The sequence below is a fragment of the Oryctolagus cuniculus genome, chromosome 5 (assembly GCF_051225735.1).
Source record: "Oryctolagus cuniculus isolate XC-2025 breed Fujian yellow rabbit chromosome 5, ASM5122573v1, whole genome shotgun sequence".
Taxonomy (NCBI): Eukaryota; Metazoa; Chordata; class Mammalia; order Lagomorpha; family Leporidae; genus Oryctolagus; species Oryctolagus cuniculus.
In genome coordinates this window covers 48,634,045-48,648,494 of record NC_142871.1, presented here as the reverse complement: position 1 = coordinate 48,648,494, position 14,450 = coordinate 48,634,045, and the positions used below count along the sequence as shown (strand labels likewise).

Genomic DNA, 14,450 nt, shown 5'->3' with positions numbered 1-14,450 from the left:
ATCATTCGTGCTGACTGGGCTCCCCTTGCACATTCTTCCTCATAGGAACATGTTTTAGTGCTATTCTTCCGGTGGAATAGCAGATATCATAGAATGTTTTATTTTCATCAGTGTCTTTTGATAAAATCATCTTGAGATCTTTTCTCAATCAACATGGGAGAATTACTTCAGAAAAAGAAGACATAGTACTTCCATATGTTAGGAGAAGTAATTATTTAATCTGTAGCTCATGCTATAGAATAATCCCTGTGGCTCTGAAAAGGGCTTATGAGGTGTCCACAAATATTTTAGTTTCTATAGCAAAATTTTTCATTTTTTATTTCTTATAGGTCATCTAGGTAAGAGGTTGTTAAAAATTATAGCTGAATATTTAGATATCAATGTCGCTCTATAGGCCTAGCAAATATTAGAAATAAACACAATTGTTTTTGCTTTAAAGTACTCAGTCATAACTTTTCTTTCACGTAAATAATCCTGAATTAGCATCATAGGTATGCTTTTACTAAAATGGATTTTGGTAGTAATTGTTCTTGATAAATAGCCTTACAAAAATGAAGCAAATTGTCATGCAAATCAAATGTAGCTTAGATTTTTTTTAAAAGGAAGAAAAATAGGTTCTTATAATGAAAAAAACCATATTTTCATGAGTGCGTTCTGAATTGCATGAAATGATTTTCAGTTAAAACAAGTGACTTAGTTGAAGGGGAGGGCCATATACATACAAAAGCAAAGCAATATCTGTAGGCTGCTGAGCCAGAAGGCTTTTAAGTCAGATTACAATTTCTGCCTCTATAACATAACTAACAAACCTGATACCTCCAAACAAAGATGTTTTATTAGTCATCTCAGTGAAAGTATATTTAGGGAAAGGTATTTACCAGAAAATATCTGCCATCCTGCCTTTTTTCCGGTATTTGCATTACTGAGACAAGAGTTAGGAAAATTAAAGCTGGGTGAGTTTGCTTTGTTTCCAGAGAGTAATGGCCAAGGTAGTTCCCTGCCCAACCTTAGGAGCATCACTGAAGCCTATTTGTGGGAAATTGCCCTACCATGGCCCTCTGCCACGGCATCTGGGGAGCCCTCAAAGGAGCTACGTGCTCTAAGAATGGGGCCACATGACTCAGGCCGTCATAAACCCTGAGGCAGAGTCCCGAGGAGAGTGAGCCAGTGGAAGTGGTGGCAAAGCAACTACCGGTTGCACACCCAGCCCTAGGGTCATCAAGCAGAAACTCTCCAGGGGGCTTTGGAAGGGGAGGGGTGATAGTAAGGAGAGTTGTGGTGTGGGGATCCACTAATGCTAACTCAGTATATTAGGTAAATGTAGTTTGTATCTGAGTGTTTTAAAATCTGACTTTCACTACAGGTTTAGATTTTAGTGTGCTGGCATAAAAAGACCAAGTATAAATTTCAGTTTTGTAGAAATCAGATTTCAAGATTTCGCAGTCAAAACATTATATAGGTGATATAGTACATGTGAGCATATATGAGTATATTCTTTTTGCTAAACTGAAAGGAAGGCAAAGATTCAGAGCAGTCAAAGGATTGGAAGATGGATTGGGGGTGAACAGACCACCCACCACATATGTTCCTTTTTGAAATGTCTTTCTCATCTCCCCACATTTCCTCTGTTAATTGTCTACACTGAAATTAAGAGGAATTAGATCATCCGCTAGGTCACTCACACCCACCTCAAACTTCACACACCTTGGTCAACATGAAACAAGTTGGCACTGGTTACATTCTTCTCCACCATTATTTACTGCAAATATATGCATACTTTAATTTTAAGAACTCTTGTGATATTTAAAAATATACCATTTCACAAGATCCCAGATCCTTTGGTGAAGCAAGCACTGAAACCAGCATTTTTATCTGCAAGGAGTGACTCCAAGTAGTGGCATTCAGGTGTCCAATGTTGCTTTGGTTTTTCTCGTCAGCAAAGGCGAGCTACAACTTATCTTGACCTCGCCACTCTTCTCTGCTTCTTCCCCCCACACACTTGCACCAGCCCCCTCGCCACCTCCCCCTCGCCTTTCCTTCTTCCCTCCCCTTTATTCTAGCCCCTCCTCCTAGTTGAGTCAGTGGCTTGAAACTTTTAAAAGCTCTGTGCTCCAAGTTAGAAAAAAGCTTTTACGAGGTATCAGCACTTTTCTTTCATTAGGGGGAAGGCGTGAGGAAAGTACCAAACAGCAGCAGACTTTTAAACTTTAAATAGACAGGTCGGAGTGCCCGAACTTGCCTGTTCATTTTACTTCGTCCTCCAAGGAGTTCAATCACTTGGCGTGCCTACTTCACTTCTTTTAGGCGAACAAGTAAGTTGAGAAAAAAAAAAAAACTTTTTATCTATTAGTTTCTTTTTCTACAAGTAGAACTTTTTCTAAAGTTTTGAAATGCACTAACTGTAGTTGTGTGTATAATATTTTAAATGAGATGAGAACTTGAAAGTGTTTCTATGATTTTAAACTTAAAATTGAATATACCGGAGTAATATTTTGACTGTTAGAAAAAGTTTCTATTAATAATTCAACAGGTAAAAGTTTCAAACCTTTTGGATTAGAATGAAGAACTTTTAGTTTTCTGGCTATCTGGTACTTTTTAGTCTAATTTTATTTCCTTTTTTTGTAATCAGCAATAGTGTAGGTGCTCTGTAGTCAGTTGGGGGGGGGGTCTGGGGCTTGGTTTGGGGATTTGATTGAGTAGATCACAGACAGACATCAAAGTGCAGAATTGCTTAGCTTGCTTCTTGTAGTATTCAGCTCTGGACGCTGTTTCCTATGGATCTCTTTACTGATGTCCTATAGCCTTACAAAGCAAACGTGTTTTGTAAGATCTGCTTTGTTAAGACTCTGGTGATTGGACTTCCACGTGGTTCCTTCCTAGAATTCTGCCCCATTAAATAACAAGGTTTAAAATTCGGAGTACTCAGAGGCAGATTTAAAAATCAACTGTAAGTAGTTTGTGTTAGCAACCACTGTGCAAGGATGTGGGGACCCTCAGGAGAGCCAACTTTTGCTCGACCACGCTGGCAGCTGGGGAAATGAAGACCTTGAATAGGTGCAGGAGAGCGGACGTTCAGGAAAGAGGCTGCCAGAGTGCCCTCGCCACGTCCTCGCTGAAAACTGGGGGACGGGAAAGAATGGGGAGAAAGAGGGAGCTGCACTCTCTCCACCCCCTTGGCCTGGCGGATTCTCTGAGAACTCTGGAGCAAATGTTTGGGTCGTAGCCGCCAGGTTGTTAGCCACCAGGCAGAGACCACGCTCATGGTGTTTAGGAGGGTTCAATTTTTTAAAAGGCTTTTATTGGTAACACATTCGGTTTATCTGAGAGACGCAGCCATGCCTTTTGGTGCCCCAGTGAGCATTTCTCTGCTCCGTCCGAGAATCCAAAGACGAAAGCAGTTCGTTTAGATTCCTGGCTGTGACCCCGCAGTGCAAGTCTTTGCTTCGGAAGACTCCGAAAAGCAAATAAAAATGAAAGTTTTGCCGAGGCCGGGGGGGGGGGGGGGGGGGGTGGCCGGCGCAGCGCCGGGAGAGACGCCTCTGCCATCTTCGCAGCCGCGCGGCCCCTCCAGGCCCCTCGGCTGCCTGCGGGGTTTCGGCTGTTTGCGTGCAGCCCTCCGCCGCCGCGCCGAGCGCGGGTTCCTGCTCTGCCGCCAAAGGAGTCGGGGCTGGGGGGCTGGGAGGGCTGGGCTGCGCGCCAAAAGGCCGAGGAGCGAGCGATTGATTTAACTCAAGCTGTGGATGTGATCCCCAGCCTTCTCGCCCTCGCCGGCACTGTGCCCCCCCCCCCCCCCCCATTTTCTCTTAAAGCTGGGCGAGGAAACCTGAGTACTTTGGGAGTTCACGTAATTGCACTTGTAATTCCCCTGGAAGTCGCCAAAACGTCCCCAGAGTGGGGCGGGCGGGGGATGGGGGAGGGGAAGGGGGTCCGAAAGACCCTTCCTGAAGCGAGGCGGGAACGCGTGACGTTCCTCAGGCAAGTCGGTTCGGGTTTCGAAATGCTAACCTAAGAGTTCTTAGCCCACCCCGGCCTTTCAATGACGCACGTTTGCGGAGCATCTCTGATAAGGCGTATCCAGGAGCCCTCCGTGACCCGCCTCATTCATCCCCACCCTAGAGGCAGCTGCTTTTCCTCCCTAGCTGCCGGCGGCAGGGGGTGGCTTATTTGGCGGTGGGCTTGATTTCCTCTGCTTCTGAACTAAGGAAATAATGGCACACTTGAACTCCATCAGAAGTGTCCCGACAAAGCCTCATTTTTGCTTGCTTACAAGGAGAGCGCAAAATAAATTCTGTAGTAATGTGAAGAACATCTCCCCCATGTGACTCCCAGAAGGGAAATAAAATAAGTCTATGAAATAAAAGCAATACCTTTGGGGAAAGACCATTTGTTCTCGGTAGGCCTAATTGAGAATTGTGCCAGCCCTGGGAAGGAAGTTCTGCTTGGCCGATGAGTGGGTGCCTTGTGCTTCCCAAAGCCCCAGAGTGGAGGTCACCTGTCCGTTCCGGGAAAGGCAGTGGTGCAGGGCTTTGCTTCTACCCTCTTCGCTGTTGAAATACGCCCCACCTTTTTCTAATACCTTTTGAGGTTTGTCATTCTAGCTGCCCCACCTTCTCGGGTTCTCACCCTTGGCAGTTGTGATTCCTCCAGTGCGGACCCTTCACGGGAAACAGGTTTCATAGAGACTGAGGCAAGCATCTTAAAAGTGTTTTTTGGATTTTGAGAATGGCTTTGTTACTTAGATGTTTCTAATTCACGCATAGAGAATAGTGGAGACCTCGTGATCCAGAGCATTCTGTCCCTTCTTTTGTAATATCCAGAGGTGTAGCTTTGGTGTGAACCCTGCCGCCTTTACATACCCAGAGGGAAGGGAATGATAGGAAAGTCACCAGTGATTAATACCTTCTACTCCACCTTTCCTGTTGTTCTGATTTCCCTACAAGATTCTCGGTTGTCTGAATAGATATGTCAAACCTTATCTGCCAGTGCCAGTTCAGCTCTAGAGAGAAAAAGTTGAATATCTAGTGTTTGTCATGAATGCCCATACTCAGTAGGTAGTTAAAGCTAAGAAGACAAATCCCCAGACCTTTTCCTCCATGGGCGATCCAAATTCTTGGCATAACTGCCTAAATTCTCCACCTTGCTTTAACTATCTGAATTCAGCTGTGTGTGTACAGACTTTTGCCAAAATTCAAACCATGGTTTCTTTTCTTAGTATTGTTGGCTTTTATAAAATCTCATAAATTTGACATCCTAATTTTGCTAGCTTAGAAAAAAAGTATGTTTGTTAGTGTTCTTCACTGCCATTTTATTGAAGAAAAGTTACCAAATTTAAAAAGTAAATGAGCTATCTCAAGACTTTTCAAGAGTAATTGCTGTGTATTACTGAGCTCTCACTGAACTTGACAAGCATGGGCTACCTCTTGCCATCATTATTGAAGAAAATAGACTGTTCTTAATACAGTTGGGCCCTAAGGATGTGTGCACATGATTGCAAAATAACAGGGCTGGGGAATATAAAAATAGCCAACTTGGAGGTGGAAGTGAGGACAGACGGAGAAAGAAGAAACACCAAGACTGGGTAGAAATGTAAAGTTACATAGATCACAGTTGAACATGGCTTTGAGCCTGTGGCTTCTGGCTTAGGGTTTTCCTCTGGCATCCCCAAACTGGCCTTGGCATTTGTGCAGGTGAGAAGTGAAGTGACAGCTGTTGTGTGTGTTGGGAAGGGTGGTGGTTGCCACTCTTGCGTGTCATGGATTGGCATCATCCTTTTTCTGGATAGGGTCCCTTATTCCTCAACTCCTAACTCATCTTTTTGTTGTGAAGAGGCTGGTGCAGGTTGAGGGCTTCATGGGGAGTGGGGAAGACCAGGGAAGGAAAAAATTGCTGGTATTTGTGATCCTCATCCTGCAATCTCTTCCCACCCCACCACCCCAGTTAAAAAAAAAAAAAAAGGTGTTAAGGGGCTCGATGGCAAATATTAGACACCTGTGGAAATGGCTGGGGTTCTTATGCATAACAACAGAATCTGAGCAAAGAACCGTGAGGCATAATTTAGAACAGATGTTTGCCACATGGAGCACTTTGGCTATAAGATATTGTTAGGCTAAAGGCTAACTGTCCAGGATAAAGATGCAAAGGTCGGGTATTGTCTGAACTGGGAATATGTTCCATGGCACCTGGTTAGAATCACTTCACTGCCCACATACACACAGGCTATATGGAGATATTAATTGAGCTTAGGTTAGTATCATCTGCTGTTCATCCCCATCAGCGTCCTAACCTCCCTCTATGTGTCATTCTTGAAATAAGCCCAATTTTAAACAAGCTGTTTCTTACAGTACTGGTTTCAACTACAACAAAATCATGTGGCAAAGTCGAAGTATCCCAGAACTGGAGGGTAACAGCACCGGTTTCCATGTTATTGTCACTGTTTAACTTAGCCTGGAACATCAGAATAGTGAACTGATGCACTTCTGCAGGAATCCCATCATTAGCATCTCCAGAGTTTTAAGAAGCTCTTTTTACAAAGCCTTTTATCTTAATTCAGCAGCCTTCTTGTCTGTTCTAAATGATTTGAAGCAGGTTGCAACAATTTTTTCACTTGATTGTTTCACAGTATAATAGGATACGTTGATGATACTTTCTTACTGTAATGATATTTCTTAATGTTCTTGAAATTTAGGAAGTTTGAGAAATAAAACTAAGGGAATCCTAAGGAGACAGTTTTTTTTTTTTTTTTTTTTAAGCAAGACCTGGTTCTTTTTTCTTTGAATTGTACAGGCTAAGCACTGAGGCTATAAACAGTAGACAAAACTCACATAGCTCACATTCTAGTCAAGAAAGGTAAAATAGTAATAAGTACATCTCAGGAAGACAAATAAGTAAATCTATACTATGTCAAGTAGAGCTAAGGGCCTTTTTTTTTTTTAAGTAAACAAAAACAGGGAATAGGAAATGACACGACTAGAGAAAAGATGCTGCTGTTTCATACTCGATGGTTGTGGAAGTTGGCTAATAAAGTGGTGAGATCCGAAACAAGTGAGGAAATGAGCCCCGTGGATGGAAGAGAGCTGATCAAAGTGTGTGTTGGTTTTAAAGCAGAATGAACAGGCTAGTGACATGAAACCTGAAGAGAGGTGGTGATGGCTGAGCTCAGACCTGCAGTGAGGTCATTATTCTGGATGCATATTGAGGCTAGTACCCACAGTCCTTTGTTGATGAATTGAATGTAGGTTGTGTTACTTACGTGCATGTGGGTTTTACCAAAAAGAACATTAGGCTCTTGTAAGTATAGTGGAGTAGTCACAACTGAGCTCAGACATTTCTTGCAAGGGGCAGGGTTCTTTTTTTTTTCCCCCTCCACCTGCTCCCCCGGGCCGCAGCAAGGGTTCTTACAAATGAAAGTGAGAGGAAAACATTAGGAAGACTTGCAATAGCATTTTGGGCATAAAATGTTTTGGTATATGGGAAATACGGAATTTCTCTTTGCCCAGAAAAAAGAATCCATTGAGTGCCTTAATCAGAAACTTCCATAGGCATTTCCTTATGTATTTTTAGGCTTCTTGATTTTGTTCAGAATCACCTGTTGCACTTGTTTTGAAAAACAACCAAAAACTCATTTCCCAGATCTTCCACTTAGAAATTGTCTTCCAGACTGGTGAGGGCCAGGAATGTAGTTTTAACAAGTGCTGCCAATTGATTGTGATGTAGTTCAGGAACACAGTAAAAAAAAAAAAAAAAGTCAGTCTCTCAGACAGGTTGCATTTGATGCCTGAAGCTTTGAGAACCCAGTCCAGGGAGCAATGGAAAATGTGATCTAATGTGGTACAGAGAAGGCACAAGGAGAGCAGTCCAGCTCCCGTCCAGAATCTGCTCTTGGAGCTGGTGTTTGGTACAGCAGTTAAGAGGCTGCTCGGGACACCCACATCTCCTATCAGAGTACCTGCTTCCGGTCCCAGCTCTGCTTCCAATTAATACTTCCTGCCAGTGTGCACCTGGGAGGCAGCAGATAAAGGCTCATGTACTTAGATTCTCTTGTCACCCATATGAGAGACCCACCTAGATGGAGTTCCTGGCTTCTGGCTTTGGCCTGGCCCAGCCCTGGCTGTTATAGGGATCTGGAGAACAAACCAGCAGGTGGGAAATCTGTCTCTGTCTTTCAAATAAAATGAAGGAAACAAATTTAAACAAAGAATCTGCTCCTTACAAGACTTTACACAAGTCCTTAACTTAGACCGTGGTCTACATATAAAACTCCAATTGGAAACAAGTTAGGCATGAATTATATGTGATGCTCAGCTGCCTTGGTTTTCTTGTGTATCCAGTATGGAATATAACTGTTTTCTGGTGAATGAGACTGCACTATATATAGTCTGTATATGAGTCCATGCCAAGGTTTCTGTAAATATACTATGCCCTTTTCTTGTAAAAGGGCTTTATTTTTTCTACAAAAACTTGTAAAAATATTAAGTATTAAAGTGGGCTGGGAGATAGAACGAGTTGCTAGAATTTTTGTTCATGGCACTGATTAAGGTTGCTTTTTGCTGCCTTTTGGGATTCACAAGTTGAGCCATCATGTTGAATACTGTTTGATGGTCTCTGTGATGGTGGTAATGACAGGTGTCTACATGTTAGGATTATAAGGGGTTCAATTAGATAATTTATATCTTATTCAGATGAAAGAGTATATAACTCATTAATGCAAATTGTAACTCTGGGTGCTTTCAAAAAAAGACAGCTTTGCAATTAAATTGCTGGTGTATTAAAGAAGAACCATGACCCAGAGAGTACCCTGGTGACCCAACTCACACACTATGGCTTTGTGGAGTGTTTTTGTGAAATCTTAGAATTTTTTGAAAGGTAAATTTCATTTCTCAGAATGCAAAGAATTTAGTACTGAATTGTCACAAGCGTCTATACAACCATACTTCACTGCCCAGTTGTATTTCTAAACATAGAACATGATGAGATGTATGCAAACAGCTTATCGTTTTATACTTGTTTTTGTTATTTTTCTCCCAACAATTGGAATATCTGAGCAAAAGCAGATGACACTGGCAAAATATTGTAATTCTTTACAAACAGAATTAGGGCCAATTTACACATCATCACATAGAAACTGTCTATTGATATAGCTCCAAAAATTCTGCTGTGTTTGTTTGACCCTCTTCATTTCCAGTCTTGTGTTTTCTGCTAAATTGTAGAGCTGTTTTTTTTTTTTTTCATTTACATTCTCTTATAATCAAATTCCATCAAGGCTGAATTACTCCTCGCTTCAGCCCTTCTCTTGGCTATTTAACTCTCTTTGTCAGCCTTGCCAGCCTTTGTTCAATTTAACTGCTCTTTTCCTACTTCAGTTTCCCTTTCTAACTTGTCAGTTCGGAATCTAAAATGGCCCTTCCTGAAAGTAGAAGGGAAGCTCTTTTTAATTGACATGTAATTGTAGGAGGCTCTCTTGGATGACCACTGGGAGGGCATTATTTCTGGGGCCTACTCATCTACCTCCACTCTTATTATAGCATTCTTTGGCACCAGTACTAGGTCAACCATCTCTTCTTTGTTCCATTCAGGGAATCCCAGGTCAGGTTTCTATTTAATTTTTTTTCATGGCCTCTCTATCCAGGAGATGCAGTCGTTATATAGAAATGTAATGTTGCACGGGAAAAGAGTCCCCCTTCCTCCTGGCTCCATTTAGTTATACCCACCTCTAGCCCCCTGATTCTAGCTTCCAGTTAATGCAGATCTTGGGGCAGCAATACTGATGGCTCAAGGAGAACATGGGAGACCTGGGTTGAATTCCTGGCTTCAGGGCCCCCTGGCATGTTTCAATTCTATTTTTGAAGTTCCTTCATATATCAGAAGGCTACCTAATCTCACTTTTATTTATACTTTTAAAAATCTGTTGCTAAAGTCCTGAAAAGTCTTCGCTTGTTTCAAATTACTAAAATTTTGACTGTTTCATCATTCCTAAACCCTCCAATTACTACTGTTTGCTGAAAATTTAGTCTGTATTGTCTATGCCTATCACCATCATGTTACTCAGTTCTTCCTGACTTCCAGCCTTTGCTAAGATTGCATACATCAAAGTATGAAACATGTCTGGGTTTATCACAGCTTTATTATGTTAAAAATCAGTGTGATGTATTAGAAAGCCTTAGCAATGGGCTTTGCAAATCTCTGCCAATACCTGAATAGTTTCTATATCCTTAGAACCCAGTTTTTTTCTTCAGGGAAATGAATGGCAATTAGTAGCATAAATTGAACTAGATAACTTTTGAGATCTCTGTCAGTTCTACAGACAGAAGTCTTTTTCTCATTCCCAATAATAAGGAAGCCCTAGGCTTAAGATATCTAGCAATTGAAACAGAAATCAAGATGAATGCATAAACTGGAAGCCCAAATCCCTGTATGAGATTTATTTATTTTTTATTTTTTCAAAAGGCAGAGAGGGAAATCTTCCATCTGCCAGTTCACTCTCCATGTACCTGCAGATTTCTCAGGCTATAGGTAGTATTGAGACAAAGTGAATTTTTTTTTTTTGAAACATGATGCTCATTTAGTCCTTGTAGAAAGTGGCTTATGAATAACTAATATGGAATAGGCACAAATATTTCAAAGTAACATTAGTATTCTGTTTCATATACAAGTATCAAAGTTTGGGAAGTGAGATTGTGTGTGTGTGTGTGTGTGCGTGCGCGCACATGAGTATTCTTATACCTGGGTGTTCTTGCATACCTCTGCTTTGAATAACACATCAGCATTTTGCCTAGGCATGCATCCAGTCATGGACCTACCAGGCAAGAGCTGTCCTCATTTATCAAACAAATAAAATAAGCAGAGGCACTTAGCACAGACGACTTCTCAAGTCACATGGCAAGGCAGTGGTTGAGCAAGCAATACATCTTCACAGATTAAGATTACAGATTCACTTTGCCACATTTGCTGCTTCTGAGGCTTAATTTGTCTTATTATAAAAGAATATGCTAGCTCTTCATGGGGAGAAAAATGAGACAGGAAGCGAGTGCTAGAAAGATGAAACTGATATTTCGACTATCATCTGAAAAAGACTATATCTTAAACTAATAATTTGTAATCAGTGATCATTTGTCTTTTTGTTTCTTTGCAGGTGGTGCCCAGGCAACATGGGTGACTGGAGTGCCTTAGGCAAGCTCCTGGACAAAGTCCAAGCCTACTCCACTGCTGGGGGAAAGGTGTGGCTGTCAGTCCTATTCATTTTCCGAATCTTGCTCCTGGGGACAGCAGTTGAGTCAGCTTGGGGTGATGAGCAGTCTGCCTTTCGTTGTAACACTCAGCAACCTGGTTGTGAAAATGTCTGCTACGACAAGTCCTTCCCAATCTCCCACGTGCGCTTTTGGGTCTTGCAGATCATATTTGTGTCTGTACCCACACTCTTGTACTTGGCTCATGTGTTCTATGTGATGAGAAAGGAAGAGAAACTGAACAAGAAAGAGGAGGAACTCAAAGTTGCCCAAACTGATGGTGTCAATGTGGAGATGCACCTGAAGCAGATTGAGATAAAGAAGTTCAAGTATGGTATTGAAGAACATGGGAAGGTGAAAATGCGAGGGGGCTTGCTGCGAACCTACATCATCAGTATCCTCTTCAAGTCTGTCTTCGAGGTGGCCTTCTTGCTGATCCAATGGTACATCTATGGATTCAGCCTGAGTGCCGTTTACACCTGCAAAAGAGACCCCTGCCCACATCAGGTGGACTGCTTCCTCTCTCGCCCCACTGAGAAAACCATCTTCATTATCTTCATGCTGGTGGTGTCGTTGGTGTCTCTTGCCTTGAATATCATCGAACTCTTCTATGTCTTCTTCAAGGGCGTTAAGGATCGTGTGAAGGGAAAGAGTGATCCTTACCATGCCACCACTGGCCCGCTGAGCCCCTCCAAAGACTGTGGATCTCCAAAATATGCTTATTTCAATGGCTGCTCTTCACCAACTGCTCCCCTCTCACCCATGTCTCCTCCCGGGTACAAGCTGGTCACTGGCGACAGAAACAATTCTTCTTGCCGCAATTACAACAAGCAAGCAAGTGAGCAAAACTGGGCTAATTACAGTGCAGAACAAAACCGAATGGGGCAGGCAGGAAGTACCATCTCCAACTCCCATGCACAGCCTTTTGATTTCCCGGATGATAACCAGAATTCTAAAAAACTAGCTGCTGGACATGAACTACAGCCACTAGCCATTGTGGACCAGCGACCTTCGAGCAGAGCCAGCAGTCGTGCCAGCAGCAGACCTCGGCCTGATGACCTAGAGATCTAGCTGCGGGCTTGAGCATCAAGATTCCACACAATTGTGGAGGAGAAAAAAGGTGCTGTAGAAAGTGCACCTTAGGTGTTAATTTTGTTCCAGTGGAGGTGGTACTCAACAGCCTTCGTTTTGAGGCTTAGGCAACAAACACAAAGACAGTAGAATTCTTAGGTTCATGGGGGGTGTCTGTGATAGGAGGGTGGAAAGGGAGGGAATCGGGGTGGGGTACATGTCGGTATTTAATCTAGTGGATTCAAAGAACTTAAAATTCTAAGTAAGAGTTGCATTAGGTGATAATAGTAAGGGCTTTTTCTCCCCCACACACCCCTTAGAATGGTTCTGTGTATGTGAAAGAGTGGGTGATAACTGTGGCTAAAGATTTTGCTTTGTTTTACCAAGAAACTGAAATAACTTTAGCAAGGATTAAATTCTTCCTGAACATCTGACTTCCTTTGGACAAGGAAAAGACAGGATTCTCTTTAAGTCCCTGCTAAGACATTCCATTTTAAAAGTTTGCACTTTGAAGGTAAGCTTTCTAGGCCTGACCCTCCAGGTGTCAACAGACTTTTGCTACTATATTTTTTTATTCTTGGTATCAATCAAAAATTCAGACAAGGCCCACAGAAAGATTTTCCATGCATTTGCAATGCATTTGCATCTCAGCCAGTTCTGTGCATTAAATTTTACATCCACTTTCATCATATCATTACCATCACTTATTTTCATCATTCCTCAACTACTATTCACATTCATTTAATGGTTTCTGTAAACATTTTTAAACCAGTTGGGAAGTCACTAAAAATTTTTTTTAGTTAGTCAGGGAAGTAAGCCATGCTCAATATTTAACAGTCACTTGTACGTGTGTGTGTGTGTGTAAGAGTGTGTTTTATTTGTCATGTATTGGTACAAGCAGATTCAGTATAAACTCACAAACACAGATTTGAAAATAATGCACACACAGTGTTCAAATTTGAACTTTTCTCATGGATTTTGTGGTGTGGGCCAACATGGTGTTTACATTATATAATTCCTGCTGTGCAAGTAAAGCACATTTTTTCCCCCTAAAGTGTTTCCCCCCTGTGTATCCTATTATGGATACTGATTTTGTTAATTATGATTCTTATTCTTTTTTTTCTCTATTTTTAGAATATAGCAGTGATGCTATTACTGAAATGAATGATTTCCTTTTTCTGAAATGTAATCATTGATGCTTGAATGATAGAATTTTAGTACTGTAAACAGGCTTTAGTCATTAATGTGAGAGACTTAGAAGAAATGCTTAGAGTGAACTATTAAGTGTGCCTAAATGAATTTTGCAGTAACTGGTATTTTTGGTTTTGTCCTACTTAATACACATTAGTTCAGAACTTGTAGCCTACTATATGAGTTTGACAGCCTATGGGAATGACCAGCAACTTTAATGTTTGCACTAAGATTTTATTCAGAATGCAAAGGAGGTTGAAAGAAGTTTCAGTAGTACACATGTAACTAATTTATTTGAACTGTATGCTAAAGATATCTACCAGTTTCTACAAATGTCTTTAAAAGTCATCATAGATGATTGGTGAAAATGTTGAATCATACTTTTGTTGCACACCAGCTACATAAACAGTTTTGTACAATGAAAAATACTAATTTGTTTGACATTCCATGTTAAACTACTGTCATGTTCAGCTTCATTGCATGTAATGCAGTCCTGGTCCATCATCAGATCATGTATTCTGGAGAGTGTTCTTTATTCAATAAAGTTTTAATTTAGTATAAATATAGCTTCGATAAGCTGTGTTTTTTTAAAGCATGCTTTGTTGCATCTATTTGAAATTATCAAAGACATTTCCTTTGATTATGAAGAACTGGACAAAAATTCACATTTTCCTGGGATCTTAAAAAGGGCAATATTTATCATTTGCTCTGTTCAGTGCATCATCTTAATATTTATTCAATTAATAAGATAAAATATACAAAAGTGTTAAGTCTGGAATACAACTTTAATGAGATGAGAGTTTAAAATAGGGCAGTATTGAGCAATGAGTGGATTATACATGAAAGAAGTAAGTATGAAAATGTTAGGATACTGAAATTTTAGGATCAACTGAGCCTCCTGGAAATAAAAGTATAAATAACAATAGAGTCAGTTTGAGTATAGTTATACTGAGTGATAAAGGAGGA

General features: G+C 41.2%; 1 protein-coding gene across 2 annotated transcripts; it reads left to right on the top strand.

Annotated features, from left to right (window-relative positions):
• The first annotated feature begins 2,124 nt into the window (after positions 1 to 2,124).
• On the top strand, positions 2,125 to 14,046 carry GJA1 (gap junction protein alpha 1). Of its 2 annotated transcripts, XM_008263297.5 has the most exons (2): positions 2,125 to 2,312; positions 11,129 to 14,046. In XM_008263297.5, exon 2 carries the CDS (start codon positions 11,145 to 11,147, stop codon positions 12,291 to 12,293), a length of 1,149 nt encoding a protein of 382 aa, XP_008261519.1. In that variant the 5' UTR covers positions 2,125 to 2,312; positions 11,129 to 11,144; the 3' UTR covers positions 12,294 to 14,046.
• Positions 14,047 to 14,450: the final 404 nt, after the last annotated feature.